The 21371-nt window shown below is 48.4% G+C and overlaps 1 protein-coding gene across 1 annotated transcript in view; it reads right to left on the bottom strand.

Moving 5' to 3' along the window:
- LOC147734642 (protein mono-ADP-ribosyltransferase PARP12-like) overlaps positions 1-21371 on the bottom strand; it is a 335778-nt gene that overhangs the window by 272353 nt on the left and 42054 nt on the right. The window contains exon 2 of the mRNA XM_086952938.1: positions 5310-5445. Within this exon, the coding sequence (XP_086809064.1) occupies positions 5310-5445 (136 nt within the window). The remainder of the gene's footprint in view (positions 1-5309; positions 5446-21371) is intronic.

Genomic DNA, 21371 nt, shown 5'->3' with positions numbered 1-21371 from the left:
TCCCACCTTAGAGCCTAATCCTGCAATGTTCCACGTCATGAGGGTATTCATTATTCTGCCGATTTAAAGTTTACAACTGATAAGCTTAGGCTTAGCGTACTATCCTGCCTAATCCCTACTTTTTGAATGCTTGACAAGGGTTCCACTCCCATGACTTGTGCGAGCTCTACTAATCGGCAATCATACCTAGATGGAATAGTTTTGGTGGCCACTTTTCAAGTCTTGCATACTGAATAACTCTAGCAGCTTTTGGCCATAAGTCCAGGTGCCAAGAGCATGTCTTATCGGCAAAGGATGAAGTATCTTCTCAGTCTGTGGGATTGAGTTACGATCTCCAGAAACAAACTAGGATATGACTGAAAGTCTAGAGTTGCCCCAGAAAAATAATATCCAGTAGAAAGGAAAAAACTGGAGACCAAATAACCTTCCAACTATCAAACTAAGCAGCAGAGCGAAAAGCAAGGAGTAATGAAGTAGGAACTGGAGAAAGGAGAGAGAATCCACAAATCAAAATAGGATGTGATGCAATCCAGGGAGCAGTTCAGCTATCTTGGATAGGGGATAAATAAATAATGAAACACAGCAAAAATCACCAGCAGTAAACATAGAAATATTCTATTAATTTCAGGATTTGTTTATAGATCAAAACATATTAAAGAAAATAGATTGATGTGTACAATGCCATGGTACTAAGAATGCCTCCCTGCATGCAGCATTACCGACATACCTGCATGCATTAAAGTTTTACCCCAGAAACCCTAGTGCCGGTCAGTTGAGCCGTAGCATGCAGGGGAAAAAAGAAAATGCTGACGACGACACTAAGTTCTACTGCAGAATTGCTGAAGCGGCAGGAGGAAGCAGCAGCAGAAATCTGGGAGGCACCTACAGAGCCTACACCTGACCAATGCATGGCAAGGTAAGGGAGAACCCTTTACACTAGAAGCCTGGGGTCCTTCTCATGAGAAGTGTGTGAAGAACCTCTGTAGCCTTGTTACATTAACTACCAATAGGGCTTCATATGAGAAAGGCTTTTTCAGAGATCTGATCCATTCTTCGCTCCTGCCTTGAGTGGTCGCTCCCCTGTCTCTGTGCTGAGACGTGGTATCGTATCGTGAAGCTGCATTGTGACAAAGATTTGTTTTAATAGCGCCAGGAATATACTAGCGTTTAGATTGCTTGGTCGCTGCTCTGCTGGCTTGCTCTGATATTGACCTGCGCATTATTTCTGCGATTTCCCCCGGCGCCCTGCTCTGCCCTCCCCTCCATTTTGTTTTTGTTGTTGTTGTGCTCCGTTCCCTTGAGCCCGCCCCGCCTCCCAGCTGAGCCGCCCTCCCACTACCAATATACAGCGTCCCCTGACCTCGCAGCGCTGTGATCCATTCTTCGCTCCTGCCTTGAGTGGTCGCTCCCCTGTCTCTGTGCTGAGACGTGGTATCGTATCGTGAAGCTGCATTGTGACAAAGTTTTGTTTTAATAGCGCCAGGAATATACTAGCGTTTAGATTGCTTGGTCGCTGCTCTGTTGGCTTGCTCTGATATTGACCTGCACATTATTTCTGCGATATCCCCCGGCGCCCTGCTCTGCCCTCCCCTCCATTTTGTTTTTGTTGTTGTTGTGCTTCGTTCCCTTGAGCCCGCCCCGCCTCCCAGCTGAGCCGCCCTCGCCCCTCCCCCCTTCACCATCCATATATGACCGCTGCATTTGCGCGCAGCGTCCACGCGCAGCGTTCGCGCCCCAGTCGCGCCGAAGGTGCGCCAAAGGTAAGCCCGTCTACGCCTGTCCGCGCCTGGACCGCGCCCAGCACCAGACCCCCTGGCCCTCGCATTGCCCAGCCCTCCCGCATTACGTACGATGCCACCACCCTCCTAGCCCTTAACCCTGGCTGCTCCCCCATCTGCGTCCAAGCCGCTCCTGGACACACCCATGGACCCTTTTCCTGCTACTCCTGCAAGTTCGACGGCACCAATAACAACTCTTCATCTATGAACACACAACAGATATCCGATCCCAACCACCTACAATGCATCCTGCTCAACATTCGCTCGGTCCACAGACACGCCATCGACCTCTGGAATCTACTCGACACCATCTCTCCGGACGTCGCCTTCCTAACAGAAACATGGATGAATGCCTCTTCAGCCCCAGACATCACCATTGCCATTCCGGAAGGCTATAAGATCATTCGCAAGGACCGTACCGGACACACAGGAGGAGGCATCGCTATCGTCCATAAGAAATCCATCCGCATCTCAACCAGCTCAGACGTCAATCTCGCCAACTCTGAACACCTTCACTTCCAGATCCACATCGACCCCAAGACCACACTCAGAGGCACCCTCCTTTACAGGCCACCAGGACCCCGCGCACAATTTAGTGAAGACATCACGGACTTCATCACTCCACACGCACTCCCCTCCGAGGACTACATCCTTTTGGGAGACCTCAACTTTCACCTTGAAAAGAACAACGACCGCAACACCACCACCCTTTTGGACAACCTCGCAAACCTCTGACTTAAACAACTTGTCTCTACCTCCACCCACATCGCAGGTCACACACTTGACCCTATCTTCACCTCCAGCAAACATGTCTCCTTCAGCCACACCACAGCTCTCCTTTGGACTGACCACAGCTGAGTTCACTTCACCTACAACAAGCCCACATCCAACAACCACCACCATCCCACTCTGCAAAGAAACTGGAACAAAATCACCATCGACCAGATCTCCTCATCGCTTCTTCAAAACCCCCCGCCCACTCCTCAAACCCAGACCAAGCAGCCACCAACCTCACCCAATGGTTATCCAACAGCGCCGACATCCTAGCACCACTGAAAAAACGACAAATAAAACTAGGCAGCAAGAAGGCCTCCTGGTTCAACGATGACCTTAAGAAATCCAAGAAACTCTGTCGCTCCCTCGAGAAGGCCTGGAAAAAAGACCCAACCACCAGCACCAAAGACGCCTTCATAAACGCCACCCGTATACACCACCAACTAATCCGAAACGCCAAGAAAACAGCCTTCAAGGACCGTCTAGATAACAATGCCCACAACAGCAAGGAATTATTCAACATCGTCAAGGAATTTACCAACCCCTCAGCCAACTCCAACGACATCACCCCCTCTCAAGCCCTCTGCGACTCCCTAGCCTCATTCTTCCAACAACAAAATTGCAGACATCCACAACAGCTTCGACAACCAACCCGGAGACCAACCCACCCAATCCACTGCAGGACCCCCACCCCCCCTGAACATCCTCAATGAATGGAAGCCAATCTCCACTGAGGACACCATCCGTCTGATGAACTCTATCCATTCAGGATCCCCCACAGACCCCTGCCCTCACCACATCTTTAACAAAGCAGACTCCATTATTGCACCGCACCTCCGAGATGTCATCAACTGCTCCCTCAACTCCGCAACCTTCCCGGAAAGCTGGAAACATGCCGAACTCAGCGCCCTCCTGAAGAAACCTACAGCTGACCCCACCGAACTCAAAAACTATCGCCCTATCTCACTCCTTCCATTCCCGGCCAAAGTCATCGAGAAAGCTCGACTCTTCACAATCCGGCTTCCGAGCCAAGCCTAGCACCGAAACCGCCCTCATCGCAGCAACAGACAACATTCGAACTCTACTGGACAATGGAGACACAGTCGCCCTCATTCTCCTCGACCTCTCCGCAGCCTTCAACACGGTCTGCCATAGCACCCTTCTACAGCGCCTCAAAAACATCGGAATCCAAGGAAAAGCACTGGAATGGATCACCTCATTCCTCTCCGGAAGAACACAGAGAGTCCGCCTTCCACCATTCAAATCAGAGGCCACTGAAGTCATCTGCGGCGTACCCCAAGGGTCCTCACTCAGTCCCACCCTCTTCAACGTTTACATGAGCCCCCTCGCGGCCATCGCACGCCAACATAACCTCAACATCATCTCCTACGCCGACGACACTCAACTGATCCTATCACTCACCAGAGACCCTAACACGGCCAAAACCAACCTACACGAAGGAATGAAAGAAGTAGCCGAATGGATGAAGCACAGCCGTCTGAAACTGAACTCAGACAAAACAGAAGTCCTCATCTTAGGTACCTCCCCCTCCGCCTGGGACGACTCTTGGTGGCCAGAGGCCCTTGGAAAAGCACCCATCCCGACGGACCACGCACGGAACCTGGGCGTCATCCTGGATGCCTCACTCTCGATGAACGGACAAGTCAACGCCGTTTCTTCATCTTGCTTCAACATTCTTCGCATGCTCAAAAAAACATTTCGCTGGATCCCTACCGAAACTAGAAAAACAGTCACCCACGCTCTGGTCACGAGCCGACTGGACTACGGAAACACCCTCTACGCCGGCATCACCGCAAAACTCCAGAAAAAACTACAACGCATCCAGAACGCCTCAGCCAGGCTCATATTAGACATCCCGCGTAAAGAACACATCTCTGATCACCTGAAAAACCTCCACTGGCTCCCCGTCAATAAGAGGATTACTTTCCGGCTCCTAACCCACGCACACAAAGCACTCTACGAAATAGGACCCGAATGCCTCAACACACGACTATCCTTCTACACCCCCTCCCGCCAGCTACGATCCTCCAACCAAGCCCTTGCCACTGTACCTCGCATCAACAAAACCACCATGGGAGGTAGATCCTTCTCCTACCTAGCAGCTAAAACTTGGAACTCACTCCCCACTCACCTTCGCCTTACTCAGAACCACCTAGCATTCAGAAAGCAACTCAAAACATGGATATTTGACAAGTAACTCCCCACCCTTCTTCAAGCGCCTTGAGACCCTCTGGGTATGTAGCGCGCTATATAAATCTTTTGACTTGACTTGACTTGACTCAGTCCCATACTCATTAGTTCCCCAGATTTCAACTGTAACTCCACGTTCAAAACAATTACAACTCCCTTAGCATTTCCTACTGACATCACAGTCATTGGTCTGCAATGACTCAGGTCACTGCTGCTGTCAGTCTCGCAAGATAAACACTTCCCAAATGAAATGCACTGGTCTGTGCAGAAAATGCACATGGAAAAGTTTCGCTAAGTCCACATGATTCATAATTGAACTTCCTATAATTACAAATCCCTGAATAAATGTATTTAAGAGTAACATGGCCTGTAATGTCGAAGGGTGAACCTAAGAATTCCTGAACATTGAATTAATTAGCAAGTGATTTGCAATAGTGAATTCCCTAAGCCAAACTCACTTAGAATCAGGTGGTACAGAGTTCCATGGATGTACCGACCAGTGTGCAGCATAGAGTAACAAGCTTGGCTTTCTCTGGCACATCTTACCTCAGGCAGGAAGGCGTGGTCGTTCAGCAGCAGCAGAACTTGCAGGTCCTTTTTTTTAAGGTTGCTGATCTTGTGGGCCTTCAGCACAGCCTTGTTGGCATCAGACTCGATGTCATGGGAAAACACGCATGTGTTACTGAAAGGAAACAAGCAGAAGGAAACTGTTACAAAAGCATCACTATTCTAACCACCCAACAAAGCACCACAAGCATGCAAGACACATTAGAGTGCTGTGTGGATTGGGCGTGTGTCATAACCAGCTGAGAACTCTGAGATTGATGATTCCAAGATTCATAGCCCCTTCTCATTGCCGAATCAAATATCCTGCTTCCAATAAAAGAATACATTTATTTCAAATATGTATCCCTTTCCCAACAAGCACTGCTTTTTAACGTAAACAATGCCACCTTTATGATTTACATACTGATTCACTTCTGGCCTCCATTATGACGACACTTGGTTGTTGAAACTGTGTGAATGTGTTTTTCAGCTACTAGTTTAGACTGATCAACTCAAAGGCACATTTGTTAGTCTAACACCTGATGCATGGTACTTGGCAGGGCTGAAAGATTTGGCTGCATACAGCAATGGTATTGCAGCTCACCCAACGCTAATGAAGCATGTGACCTGAGTCATGTGACCAAGTGACCATTGGCGGCGGGTGTTGGAGTCGTTTCTGCAATGAAGTGAGCTCCAGCGGAAAAACAGAACCCCGTAAAACCCAGGCAAAAATCTGAACAGCACCAACGTGTTGATTCAACAATGGCCGAAGAAGGAAATCAGTCGCCAAATGCAATGAACTTGAAGAGAAACTGCAAAAAGGTAGCTTTATTCCACAATTCAAATAGCTTACGATGCGCTGCGTCGCATTCTGCTGGTTCAGACGTTCAACTAATTCGTTAAAGTTACAATCCTCCCTCAACGTCCGCAGCACGTGCGAGTCACATTACAAATGATGTAGGGAAAAATAGAATACATTATATACAAACACACAAAGAGCTGAGGCCTGTAACTTCCAGGCAAAGGTTTGAAGTTAGAAGAGGTTTTAGGCCTTAGTAGGAACACGGGCCTCTGCGAGAAATAATTAAAAAATACCATGCCACAAAAGACAATGTGTTTAGCTGAATTATTCAGGTCGCACAGTTTGTTTAAATGTCAGGAAATAGATTGCGGTCAGCTAGTTGGGCTACTGCATGAAGCATAGATCTGGTCTTCTTCCTGACTCAGGAAAACCAGTAGCGCTTAAGCGTAGAAACTGCAAAAATAGGTTTCCACAATTTCCATCTGCTAGAGAGAGGGGCCAAAATGCACCAATCGCATAAGAGCCAGCTTCCTCTGAAGCACAGCGGTATCTTACACCTTTAAACTTGAACATGTACATAAGAAGAATTACCAGGTACACATCCTTCCTTAGTACATACTGATGCACATGTGTACGCTTCTGCCGAGACCACACCTACAAGTCTGATAGCTGGTCACTCGCTTCTGCAGTAACCACAACTTCAAACCTAACTGGCTAGATGGCTTAATGGAAGAAACCACATACAAAAGGTCAGATACTCTTGGCCAATAAGCATTGAGCAGGACATAACCACGCGTTGTGCAGTTAAATATAGATATCTTTGCTCCGCTGAGATTCTTCTGAGAACCGAAACCCACAGGGGGGTTTCCACGCTCATCATGTGAGGCTAGGCCCACCTACATGTGCTTCTGTTTTGAAGAAATTGCTACATCCACTGATGCTATCCTGTATGTCTGGTGTGAAAATTGCGTATGTCAATGGTCAACTTGTGACCTTCTCCTTTGCGGTTTGGAAGAATAAATAGAGCTGACTTCAAGCTAAATTAAGAAACATCAAGTTGTATCTCCTCTGAGTTTAACTGATCTCTCCTGTAGTGACTGATCATCACTACAGAATTGTAAAAAAATATAAACATATTGTATTGCCAACTTGCCTTTCTTGGTGTTTGTTCAATATATTTATTTTCCTTGAACATTTTGGTGAGCTGAGCCAGAACTTTCAGTTCTTCTCACCTGCTGCCATATCCTGAAATACCTCCTGTCCTCTTGGAATGATTTGCACAACTAAAAGAAGTTAAGAAGACGCCTGTTATAAAGTGTTCTCATTTTTCTGGGACGGGTAGGACATGGGAGTTGGCATTCTTAAAAGGCGAAACAGTGCGAATGTCGTCCCTTTTAACTTGCAGGTGGCATGTTGACAGTAGAATATGTTTTATGTTATTATTTTGTTATTATTCATATGTGGGGAAATGCATGCATGGTTGTATATTGACACAATAATAAGGACTAGCTTTTCGGTGGTAAGTCGGAAGGTACTAGGGGACCTGACTATAGGTAGTCAAAAGTGGTCAGGGTAGAGTAGCACTTGGGGCTGAATAGTTGGCATATGTTCTGAAAGCCAAAACACTCAAGTCATCCCATACCTTAAGTCTGTAAGTGACAGTTTGTAGTTACAGGAAGTGATAGTTGTCCTTTTGTGAGTCCAGGAAAAGCGACCAGTAGTAGTAGTTTTTGCCCTAGTAAGTATCTTTTGGAGTAGATTAACAGCTTTATAGTATATTTAAATGTCTATGTAAATGTGAATAGAAGTGTGGTCACAGATTAATGTCATGTTGTAGTTTTATGCTGTTTATGTTATGTTGTTAGGATTTCCTACTTTTTGAGAAATATTGTAGAATTCTAGAAAAGGATTTTATTTAGACAGATTTCTCAAGGGTACACAGATAGTTAATCACAACAGGTCCCTGAATTATTTGCCCATCTTTGTAACAGTAAGGTTGTAGGTTTTTTTAATGGCACTGACCCCAGTAGACTACCAATGCTAGTACCACCTAATAATCCCTTCATGGGAGAAATCCTTGAGTGCCTAGGAATTGACACATTACATTTAGGTATAAGGATAACATATATTGATGTAATAACATTAGATACTTTAAAAGATTAGATAGGTGTCCCAAAGAAATAGTTTGAAACGTTTTAGAACAGCCTACAGGGACATAGATGAATATCTTGAGGGTATACAGTCAATTTTTGAGACTATTCTCTTATCGCACATTGCAATCACATTTTAATATAAATATAAAAGTAAAATAAAATAGTTTTCTCACTTACCTAAATGTATAGAGAGTCTAAGATGTTAGACTGGTCTCTGCTTAAAGGTTCATCAGCCAAAAGAAACTGGATTATTTAAAAGAATGCATGAGAATAAGTACGTTGAAAAAGAAGAACAGCTTGTATTAATGGAAAGTATGCAAGGAGTAGGAGACGGGTGGATCTCCAGGATAATGAGAAATAAATAGAAGGATATGATCATATGAAAGAATTTAGGAATTTAGGAATATCAACAGTTTGAATAAATTCAGGTGTTAACGGTACAGGCCTACCTATCTGTCAGAGGCAGGGTGGTTTTAGAGATTGGGGAAAGAGAGGTGGACGATTTATTAATGGAATAGATATTGATGCATTGTCCAGTGTAACCTCTATATTCAAACATAAAGACAAGATCCTCCAAAGTGCAATGGGGTCCCCTCTAGAATGCCTGGTTAAGGTATACCCTGAAAACAGAGACCAGATAGGAAACAATTGTACAGAATGGCACAAGGCTACTAAATACCACATGTTGGAACCTAAGTATGTCAGGTCACATAGGGTAGCCTGGCCTAGGGTAAGACACAATCACTAGAGGCACAAGTGTAAAGGTTGCAAACCACCCTGCAGTAAATCAACGCAATATCACCCAAAAAAATGACACTACACCAATGTTTGGAAAAATACGAGCTTGTTTATAAAAATATTCTATGCTCTTTTGTCTTTAGAAATCACAGCTTAGTACATACAGCTAACTTATATCATTAATCAGCATCAACAGTACATTACATTAGACACCAAAATTGGTTAGATTTGACTTCTATGAGACTCTATACTTTTCTCCCTCAGCACCTCTAACCACCAAAAAGGTACACATCCAATGAGAGGTTTCAGATATACAAGACTTTTACATATGCACCAGCAGCCTCTATGAGGAACTTATACTCCTACTTAATCAGCAGGTACTCTCAGCACAACATTGGCAGTGGCGCTAATCCCAGATTCTAGTTTAGTAGCTGTCTTTTCTCAGACCTGCAAGCAATGTGGTTTGTATCATCAAGTTTCACCCCCACCTTCTAGGACACAGTAGAGGGAAAAACGATTAGTGAATCTAGACCTCTTTGTCATGCACTAGTATTAACTCTCCTCTACACAGGGAGTCCTCTTTCAGAACCCCACTCCTCCATCTCTCAGGGCGATTAATCCTCAGGACTCAGTCCTCCCCCTTCTCCCCACACTCTCCTTACTGTGCCATAGGATCTGCACTGTCAAGCGGTTCGGCTGAGGTCCCAATCGGCAACTGTTGAGGCGGTTTCCACCCGCCCAGCTAGCTGTTCTCAAGGCAGGCACAGGGAGGACCGGGGAATGTCTCACAGGTAAACCGGAGTCGCCGCTGGTTTCCTCCGCTACTGGCCACCCAACCCCAGGGCTGGCGCTAGCAGGTCTGACGGACGCTAACGAGCGCCGCTTCCGCTTCTCTTCACTAGCTGGCTCCGCCTCCCAGAGCCGGGCGGCTTAACGGGGCATGCGCGGGGGAAAGTGTCTTCCCGCTGGAGCCCGCGCTCCTCCGCCGACGCTTCCCTGTCACTCCGCCCCCTCCGAAATCAATGAGGACACCACCAGGACCGCTCCTCACCTCAGGACCGGCGGCCACGGCTCCGAATCTGCGCTGCTCACCACGCGCCAACTCAGGAGCAGACCAGCTCGTCTTCTCTCTGCCTCCGCTCCCTCAGCGCTCGCCACTCTCCTCAGCCAGCAATCGGCCACAACAGGTAGGAGGAGGGGCGCTGTGGGGTTTTGTCACCAGGGGGAAATTCCGGCAACCGGGGGCAGAATTCAATTGAAGAGCTGAACAAGGGGGGGACCACAAAGATTAACCCCTCTCCATCTGAGCAACTCTCAGCAATAGTCTCTCTAAAGTCTTTCCACTGGGCAGAGGACTGCACTCCACAGTGCTGCAGTCTCCTTCTCATTTTCGCATCACAATACTTCCAGACTTGGGGTTGGTCAGGCGCCCAGGGTCGCCAGTAATCCTAAACAGCGGGGACAAGACAAGTAACCCAAGGGGGGTAGAGTGGTGGATCAATAAGGCAGCGTCCTAGTCTAGGAGGTCAACCCTTTGACTAACCTCCCCCCACCTTCTGCTACAGCCTGTCCTCCAGCTGACTCTCTCTGGTAAGACAAAATGGCTGACCAGCATTCCGCCTTTTATAGGCTGACTCTCAGAGGTCCAGAAGGGACCAGAAGGTTCTGGAATGCCCTACTCTATCCTATGGAACAGGTTCCAGGTATGGCAGTTGGGACAGTTGGTAGCCACCATTTTGTGACTCCAAGGGAATTCCTGTCAGGAAAAGGCCTCTAGGCCTGAGGTGAAAAACTATGAGGGTGAAAAAGCACCTATCCCCTAGACCAACACCTTGAAAAATCTAGTGGACACAAAAATAAATAAAGGCATGAGGTGCAAAAAGGGGACAAAATAAATAATAAATTGGAGGGACTACGCAAAAAGTCAGACAGGTCTAACACGCGTCCCCCCCAGCTGAAAGTGGGGAGAACTACCCAACCCCTTGGGAGTCCTCATCACTAAGGCGGAAATACCTAGAGAGACCGTCTGCATTGGCGTGGTCAACTCCAGGTCGATGTTCCACCCGGAAGTCCATTCCCTATAGGGAGATGGACCACCTCAACAGCTTGGGATTCTCCCCCTTCATCTGCATTAGCCAACGAAGGGGCCGGTGGTCAGTCTGAACCAGGAAGTGCGAGCCAAACAGGTATAGTCGCAGCTTCTTCAGAGCCCACACCACTGCAAAAGCTTCCCTCTCAATTGCACTCCACTTCTGTTCCCGGGGAAGCAGTCTCCTGGATAGGAATACCACAGGCTGATCCAGGCCCTCTTCATTCAGTTGCAATAACACTGCCCCAATGCCATGTTCTGATGCATCTGTCTGGACAATGAACTCCTTGGAGAAGTCTGGGGCCCTCAGGACCGGTGCTGCACACATTGCCTGCTTCAGTTTCTCAAAAGCTTGCTGACAAGCGTTCATCCAAACTACCCGTCGAGGTTGTTTCTTAGAGGTGAGCTCTGTGAGAGGCGCTACAATAGTGCCATACCCCTTCACAAAGCGACGGTAGTAGCCTGTGAGGCCCAGAAAAGCTCGGACCTCAGTCTGTGTCTTGGGGGGTTCCCAGGCCATGATTGCCTCAATCTTTGCCTGCAGGGGCTGCACTGTCCCCCTACCCACCAAGTGTCCAAGGTACACAACCGACCCCTGCCCAATCTGGCATTTGATGGCCTTGATTGTCAATCCAGCTTGTTTCAGGGCCTGGAGAACTGCTTGCAAATGTTGCAAATGGTCCTCCCAACTGCTACTGAAGACAGCAATGTCATCCAGGTAAGCAGCAGAGAAACTCTCCATTCCAGAGAGGACCTGATTCACCAGCCGCTGAAATGTGGCGGGGGCATTTTTGAGCCCAAAGGGCATCACTCAAAATTGGAAGTGTCCCTCAGGCGTGGAGAAGGCTGACCTTTCCTTTGCTCCATCTGTCAAGGAGATCTGCCAGTACCCTGAAGTGAGGTCAAAGGTACTTAGATATTGGGCAGCTCCTAGCCGGTCAATTAATTCATCCGCCCTAGGGATCGGATGAGCATCAGTCTTTGTAACTGAGTTCAGTCCCCGGTAATCCACACAGAACCTCAGTTCTGGTGTGGTGCCTGGTGGAGCGGCTTTTGGCACTAGCACCAGCGGACTGGACCAAGGACTGTTGGAAGGTTCTATAACTCCCAGCTCTAGCATCTTGGCAACCTCTCCATGGATGCTAGCCTTCACCTTGTCGGACAGCCGGTAGGTCTTCGACTTCACTGGTGGGCTGTCCCCTGTGTCCACATCATGGGTACACAGGTGAGTCCTTCCCGGGACAAGGGAGAACAACGTAGAGTACTGCTCCAGTATCTGGCGGCAGTCCTCCCGCTGTTCAGGAGTTAGAGTGGGAGAGAGAATCACCCCCTCCACTGACCCATCCTTCTCCTGAGACGAGAACAATTCTGGGAGAGGTTCGCTTTCCGCTTCCTCTTCCCCATCAGTCACCATCATTAAAATGACCTCGGGCCTCTCATGGTGGGGTTTGAGTCGGTTGGCATGCAGCACCCGTAGGGGCTGTCGAGGGGTCTTAAGGTCCACCAGGTATGTGGCCTTACCCTTCTTTTCCAACACTTCAAATGGGCCTGTCCAGCGATCCTGGAGGGCACTAAGCTCTCCAGGTTCCATCACCCACACTTTCTGGCCAGGCTCCAATTCCACCTGGTGAGCATTGTGGTCATACCACTCTTTCATGACTGCCTGGCTGGCCTCCAAGTTGTCAGAAGCTTGCTTCCACAACTTCGCCATTTGGCTCCTGAAGGCCAGCATGTAGCTCACCACATCCTGGGGGGGTTTCCAGGGAGACTTTTCCCAACCATCCTTCACCAGGCTGAGAGGACCGTGTACAGGGTGCCCATACAGAAGTTCAAAGGGGCTGAAGCCAACTCCCTCCTGTGGCACTTCCCTGTAAGAGAATAGCAAACAGGGTAGGAGGACGTCCCATTTCCTCCGCAGGCTTTCGGGCAGACTTTTGATCATGCCCTTCAAGGTTTTGTTGAACCTCTCAACCAGTCCATTCGACTGGGGGTGATAAGGAGTGGTGAACCGGTAGGTCACTCCACACTCCTTCCACATTGCCCGCATGTAAGCTGGCATAAAGTTGGTCCCCCTGTCAGACACAACTTCTTTGGGGAATCCCACTCGGGTAAAGATCCCCTTTAGGGCTCTAGCCACCACAGGTGCGGTGACTGTCCTCAGAGGAATTGCCTCTGGGTACCGTGTGGCATGATCCACCAGAACCAGGATGAACCTGTGACCAGCTGTTGTTGGTGGATCTAAAGGCCCTACAATGTCGATGCCCACCCTTTCAAAGGGGGTGCTAACGACTGGAAGTGGTTCCAGGGGAGCCTTCAGCTTCACCCCTGTTTTCCCACTGGCCTGGCAGGATACACATGTCCGACAGTAAGTGTTGGACGCCACTTTCATCTGAGGCCAGTAGAAGTGGAGGACAAGCCGAGCAAAGGTCTTGTCCTGACCTAAGTGTCCTGCCAAGGGTATAGCATGAGCCAATTCCAGCAGAAAGGCTCGGTATTGTTGCGGGACTACCAAGGCCCTTGATGAACCAGGTAAGGGTACCTTGGGTTCACTGTAGAGGAGTCCATCCTCCCAGTAAATATGGTAGTGTCCCGTAACATCACCTGCTGCCTGGGCTTCGGCCTGTCGCCTCAGTCCCTCAAGGGTAGGGCACTCCCTCTGCCCCCTACAGAATTCCTCTCTGGTAGGACCTCCCTCCACATGCCACTCAGCAGGGATGGGTAAATCCTCCAGAGAGTCTACTTCCCCCTACACGGACTCCTGGTCCACCACCGCAGGTGGCCGATCTGTCACATGGGGTGTGGAAGCCGAAGCAGGCTCTTCCTGACTTAGGGTCTGTCCCTTTTTGGCAGCGGGTTGGGCCATTGTTCCAGGCTCCAACCCAGGCGAACTCCCTCTCCGGGCAGTCGCAGAACGTGTGCTCGCACAGTCAGGTGTACCCAGCATCGCAGAGTGCGTCCGGTATTCCACCTGTCTCCAAGCGTTGTGCTCCATATCATTCCCCAGCAGACAATCAACTGGCACGGCAGGGCTTACGGCAACTCGAAGTGAACCTGCAACCCCTTCCCACTCAAAGGGAACCTCAGCCACTGGATAGTGGCCCATTCTGCCGTCAGCCATCACGGCGGGGTGGAGTACATGGGGAACCACCTGCTCTGGAGACACCAGTTGACTTCTCACCATAGTCATACTGGCTCCTGTATCTCTCAGAGCCTCCCCTCTCTGGCCATTGATGGTGACCCATTGCCCATACTTAGCAGTATTTGGGGGCACCTGGATCTTAGGAACCATCTCCCGTTCTCCCAGGGACACTAAGGTGATACCCGCCCACTCACCCCCCTTATCTAAGGGCAACTCCTCCCCGAGCGCTACACTAGCTACTCCCGGTGGTTTTCCTCCGGTGGGAGGGGGTGGTCTCTTTGGGCATCTGACATCTCCCTTATAATGTCCGACACCACCACACTCAAAACAGTGGAGAACCCTTGGCTGCTGGCTTTGGCCAGGATAAGGGTTTCTGGGCGGGTTTGCCTTAGGGGTGAAACCTGTTCCCTTTCCTTGGAAATTGTTTTGGGGACCTTTAGAGAACTCCCTCTTTTTATCTCCCCCCTCCTTCTTCTGGGGGGCGCCCTGTCCGGCCTTTTGGGAATCCCCTCCAGTCCCCTTTGAGGACACCCGGGTACTTGCCCAGATGTCCGCCTCCTCTGCAAGCTTCCGGGGATTGGTCAGCTTGCTGTCCACCAGGTGTTGGCGCAGCTCGGGAAAGCATTTCTCGAGGAGGTGCTCCTTCAAAAATAGATCATACAACCCCTCATAATCTTTCCCCTCACTGCCCTTGACCCAGCCCTCTACGGCCTTTCTTGCGTAATCAAGGAAGTCCACCCAGTTCTGGGTGCTTAACTTGTGGCTCCCCCTGAACTTCTGGCGATATTTCTCAGGGGTAAGCCCAAACTTCCTTACCAATGCTAGCTTCATGGTGGGGTAGTTGGTTTGCTCCTCTGGTTCCAGGGCCAGCAAGGTGTCCCGACCAGCAGGAGGCATGTACTTATACAAACCACCCCCCCAGTGCTTCTCCTGCACCCCATGGGCTCTTAAGGAGACCTCATAGGCAGCCAACCACTTGGCTATGTCATCTCCCTGACTAAAGCTAGCAATGAGGTCTTTTGGTAAATAGGGTCTGGACTCCCTGGCTGTCTCTTTAGATTCGCTGCCACCATTCATTACAGGAGAGGACCCCCGTCGCAGGTTCTGGAGTTCTAACTCCTTCAGCCTGAACTCGTGAGCCATCCTCCGCCTCCTCCTTCTCCTGCTCCAGCTTAGCCAACTCCCATTTTAATTGTCTCATTTCCCTCCTGTCAGTGAGCTCGGCTTCAGTCAGGCTTCCCCCGGAGACACTACTGCCCCTCCGGGAGTAGGACACTGGTCCTGGGAGTAGGTTTTCCCCCTCTGAGTGGAATAAGCCTTCTATCTCCACAACCGTGTCCCGGTCTGTCCCTTCATCCTCCTCCTTCCCTTCTTTGTGTGCCTCCACCCAAGCCCTTAGACTGGTTTGGAGTTCCCCCTTCCTGGCACCATGCTTAAAAAATACCCCCATTTGTTGGCAGAAATCTTTCAGCTGAGCCACAGAATAGGTATCTAGTTTTTCTAGTGCAAACTCCATTTTGAAATAGGCAATACCAGGTTATACACACAAGGAAATTAGAGTTGCAAGGGCAACCTAAAGCCACCTCCACCCCACCACCAGGAACAAATTTGGAAAAACAAAAGTAAAAATTAGGAGGGCCGCTAGGAGAAAACTCCTGGTGTAGGCTAGTGAATTACATTCAATTACTACTGAGTAGCTGCAACCACAGTCAGGATCCCACCGCTAGACACCAACTTGTTGGAACCTAAGTATGTCAGGTCACCTAGGGTAGCCTGGCCTAGGGTAAGACACAATCACTAGAGGCACAAGTGTAAAGGTTGCAAACCACCCAGCAGTAAATCAACGCAATATCACCCAAAAAAATGACACTACACCAATGTTTGGAAAAATACGAGCTTGTTTATAAAAATATTCTATGCTCTTTTGTCTTTAGAAATCACAGCTTAGTACATACAGTTTGTCATGAAATTAATAATAATACTTTTAGAAGTGCTAACTTATATCATTAATCAGCATCAACAGTACATTACATTAGACACCAAAATTGGTTAGATTTGACTTCTATGAGACTCTATACTTTTCCCCCTCAGCACCTCTAACCACCAAAAAGGTACACATCCAATGAGAGGTTTCAGATATACAAGACTTTTACATATGCGCCAGCAGCCTCTATGAGGAACTTATACTCCTACTTAATCAGCAGGTACTCTCAGCACAACATTGGCAGTGGCGCTAATCCCAGATTCTAGTTTAGTAGCTGTCTTTTCTCAGACCTGTAAGCAATGTGGTTTGTATCATCAAGTTTCACCCCCACCTTCTAGGACACAGTAGAGGGAAAAATGATTAGTGAATCTAGACCTCTTTGTCATGCACTAGTATTAACTCTCCTCTACACAGGGAGTCCTCTTTCAGAACCCCACTCCTCCGTCTCTCAGGGCGATTAATCCTCAGGACTCAGACCTCCCCCTTCTCCCCACACTCTCCTTACTGTGCCATAGGCTCTGCACTGTCAAGCGGTTCGGCCGAGGTCCCAATCGGCAACTGTTGAGGCGGTTTCCACCCGCCCAGCTAGCTGTTCTCAAGGCAGGCGCGGAGACGACCGGGGAATGTCTCACAGGTAAACCGGAGTCGCCGCTGGTTTCCTCCGCTACTGGCCACCCAACCCCAGGGCTGGCGCTAGCAGGTCTGACAGACGCTAACGAGCGCTGCTTCCGCTTCTCTTCGCTAGCTGGCTCCGCCTCCCAGAGCCGGGCGGCTTAACGGGGCATGCGCGGGGGGAAAGTGTCTTCCCGCTGGAGCCCGCGCTCCTCCGCCGACGCTTCCCTGTCACTCCGCCCCCTCCGAAATCAATGAGGACACCACCAGGACCGCTCCTCACCTCAGGACCGGCGGCCACGGCTCTGAATCTGCGCTGCTCACCACGCGCCAACTCAGGAGCAGACCAGCTCGTCTTCTCTCTGCCTCCGCTCCCTCAGCGCTCGCCACTCTCCTCAGCCAGCAATCGGCCACGACAGGTAGGAGGAGGGGCGCTGTGGGGTTTTGTCACCAGGGGGAAATTCCGGCAACCGGGGGCAGAATTCAATTGAAGAGCTGAACAAGGGGGGGACCACAAAGATTAACCCCTCTCCGTCTGAGCAACTCTCAGCAATAGTCTCTCTAAAGTCTTTCCACTGGGCAGAGGACTGCACTCCACAGTGCTGCAGTCTCCTTCTCCTTTTCACATCCCCATACTTCCAGACTTGGGGTTGGTCAGGCGCCCAGGGTCTCCAGTAATCCTAAACAGCGGGGACAAGACAAGTAACCCAAGGGGGGGTAGAGTGGTGGATCAATAAGGCAGCGTCCTAGTCTAGGAGGTCAACCGTTTGACTAACCTCCCCCCACCTTCTGCTACAGCCTGTCCTCCAGCTCTCTGGTAAGACAAAATGGCTGACCAGCATTCCGCCTTTTATAGGCTGACCCTCAGAGGTCCAGAAGGGACCAGAAGGTTCTGGAATGCCCTACTCTATCCTATGGGACAGGTTCCAGGCATGGCAGTTGGGACAGTTGGTAGCCACCATTTTGTGACTCCAAGAGAATTCCTGTCAGGAAAGGCCTCTAGGCCTGAGGTGAAAAACTATGAGGGTGAAAAAGCACCTATCTATCCCCTACACCAACACCTTGAAAAAGCTAGTGGACACAAAAATAAATAAAGGCATGAGGGGCAAAAAGGGGACAAAATAAATAATAAATTGAAGGGACTACGCGAAAAGTCAGACAGGTCTAACACCACACATACCCAGGACCTCAGAAATCTGCCAGTACTCACACTCAAAAGAGACCCAGGGGCAGACCTAAGTGCAGTACAAAGAAAAGTCAGGAGCCTGCCAGTTCTCCCATTCACAAAAGGATCAGAGGCAGACTCAAAGGCAGTGTAAAGAAAAGCCATTTACAGAAACAAGTAGTACATGCAAAAGCCCAGGAGAGACAAGTGGGAGACCCAGAAAATGGCCAAATCCAGAGGGTCCTAATGATAACAAAGCAGAAGAGGGGACATTGAGAGAAAACCAATGTCCTCCTCAGTTGACTCACATCAAGGTAGATAAGTGTCATAAAGACAACACAGCTGCCTTCTTTGCATACTCCCTTTCAGATACAGGCGATGATATCAATGACTGGACACATATACTCCAGATGAGTGTAGCCAAACACAAGAAGACCCCATGCCAGGCATCGTTGTATATTTTGTAGCTGGGTTTCCACAGGAATGAGACACACAGATGCAGTAATGGTCAAAGCCATGAAGCATGGCTCTTCAGATATTTTACTGATACCAGACCGAATAACACTGTCACCTCATTACTTAAGTCAGGCTGCTGAACTAATAGTGTTCGTGCCAGCGCTTAAACAAGAGGAAGGGAAGCAATAACAATATACTTTGAATCAGCCTATATCACCACAACAGTGCAAAATGGTCCCTTTGCAACACATATACATAGTTTTGTTAGCTAGTAAAACATTGTCACCTTCAGGCCAACTGGATGCATACAGACAGGAACAGATTTTAAAGATGTAAATCAGGGGTCTCCAAACCGTTCCTGGAGGGCCGGATCCATGCCAGATTTTTTGGATATCCCCATTGAGATACATGTAGTAATTTTAAAAATCTGGCATGGATCCGGCCCTCCAGGACCGGTTTGGAGACCCCTGATGTATATGTAGTATACTTGTAAAGCGCACAGCTGCCCCCGCAACGGGGCGTCCCGGCGCTGTATAACCCTTCCTGGCTCTCCCTGTGAGATGCTCCTCCTGGGAACCCCCAAAGTGAAGCCAGGCATCCCAGTGTTGTTGGGGCCGTTGTGGAGATTAAGCAAGCAATTGCCCAGAGTTGCAGCGTGGGACCCATGATTAGAGTAGGCACCGAGGCGAGAATTATCGAGTCCACGGACATTGAGCCCAAGTCGCTGCCGCGTCGGGACTTGAACCCTGGTCCCAGGCCTGATCTCTGCTTCATAGTCTGCCGCTCTAACCAGTGAGCCACACTTCTCCACAAAGATATAGAAAGATATCTAAGCATTGCTTCTTATAGCCCTAAACCAGCTACATTTCCCTTGGCTCACTGCTAGAGACATGTCTCTCCAAATACACCAGGATTGGTTTGTTTGCAACTTACATGACATGACCACAATATATGTATACACCTGTATTGTGTGCCAGCAGGGTTCATGAAACCCCACCTTCAAAGCAATAGTATCCACAATACTTCGACATCGAGAGCCCTCCACTGGGATCAGGGCAAACTGTAGGGCAGTGCGACCGGTACCACCACACTGGGCTCTGGAATTCGGGTGGGGGTGCCGGGTTCAAGTATATTATTGTTTTAAAAGTACTTGCTAGCATTTCTTGCCTCTAGCAAATCACAAAGTGCATGCGATGTAAATACATCAGTGGGTTACTGTTTTTTCTAGAAGATCCTTTTGTTACTTACAGTTTTATAGTCTCAACTCATAATATATAGCAGTAAACTATTGACGGTCATCAAAGAGCTGTAGAGATACTACAGGGTACATATAGATTAGAGTGATATATTTTTTGTTCAGTCTTTTATTTTTCTAATGTTGGAAAACGTAGACATAAATTCTTATTAATAAAGAGAACTACCAACCATGGTGTTAGGGTTTAAACGCTGAGTTTGTGCTTCTTCAGGTCAAGCACTCTTAAACTATACTGCCTATCAGTATGGATGACATGTAACTCCTACACCTTGTACTTCTTTGTCTTATAAAACATTTCTTATAAATTGATTTACACGTGTGACTGGTTGTCTCTATGTAATGTAGGTGTGGTGTGGAGTGTTTTAACACCCTACCCTGGTACGAGTGGCACTACATAACTAATTAAATGCATATGAGAGTGAGTGTTATGGAGATTTGAGGGGCACTGTTGGAAGTGGTAGTAAGTGGATCAGTGGCAGAGGTGATCATTGGGGATCACCAACAAACATTTTTTAACTGGGCCCCACCAGTGATGAAGTAAGAACTCATGTCCATTGTGATGCCAAGTTTGCTGCTAATATTCTGTTCCATGAGGTGATGCTCCAGTGGGGCATTCCTGAAGCTATCAGATCAGATATTGGCACATACATTTCTGTCAATTATATCTTCTCCCACCTCACCACTTTGTTGGGAATGATACACAAACTCTTGTTAGCTTACCACCCCCAAGGTAACAACATCCTGGTGTGCGTCAGTGACATCTTAAAAACAAAATAAGTAAACTGTGTGTAAAATTGGAAAATAAATGGTTGTACTGTCTCCCACTAGCACTTTGCACCTCGAGAAACACCCTAGGGTCAGACCACCTTTTGACACCACATCAGATAATGACAAGGAGAATGATGAATAGGTGACAGACAGAGAGTGCACTTTAAGTAGTACACATTGAAATGTCTGTTTATTTGACTCACCTAACACAAGTGTCATGGTTTGTTACTAAACAGGGTACACTGTAGCTGCCATGCGTGTCAACGTCCCTACAGATGACGCCCCTCTAGTGCATGACCAACAGAAACCATTGCATTTGGGAACTCTATTTTGCATCAGGAATTGTTTCACCAGTGGCGAGATTCTAACAGCAGTTACTGCAGTTAAACATTTGCAGCCACAAACAATGGATTTATTTCTCACTCCAACATCCGCCTGGCCCTGGCTGTGCCATCCATCCCTTTGGACACCAAACAAGAAAAAGAAGGGGGAGAACAGGATATGCAACCGGAGAAAAGCCTCCTTCCACCGCTTCAACAAGAGACACTTACTTTAAGTTGTGTGCTTTCGTTTTATTTGTCCTTCTCAGTGCGCTAATATTGATGCTTTTTAGCTCTTGTCTATTTCTATTTCTTCTATTTCTTTTATCCTACATCAGCTCTCATGTGTATGCTTAGAACTGTTGAAAATTATACTGCCCATTTTCCTCTCCACATTGCTTTGTTTGAAGAGATGTGGTACCAGATACTAACACATGCACAGCATAGGTACATCCACATCTAACACTAGTTATTATGTGTGCTCCCTCATCCTCAATGTTTCTGTCGTAGATAAATTGCGTCACCCTAAAGAGGTATTCCCAAGCCTTTATTCACTGTCTTTTGCACCTTTTTCATGTACA

The sequence above is a fragment of the Lissotriton vulgaris genome, chromosome 1_2 (assembly GCF_964263255.1).
Source record: "Lissotriton vulgaris chromosome 1_2, aLisVul1.2, whole genome shotgun sequence".
Taxonomy (NCBI): Eukaryota; Metazoa; Chordata; class Amphibia; order Caudata; family Salamandridae; genus Lissotriton; species Lissotriton vulgaris.
This window is presented reverse-complemented; position numbering and strand designations above follow the sequence as displayed.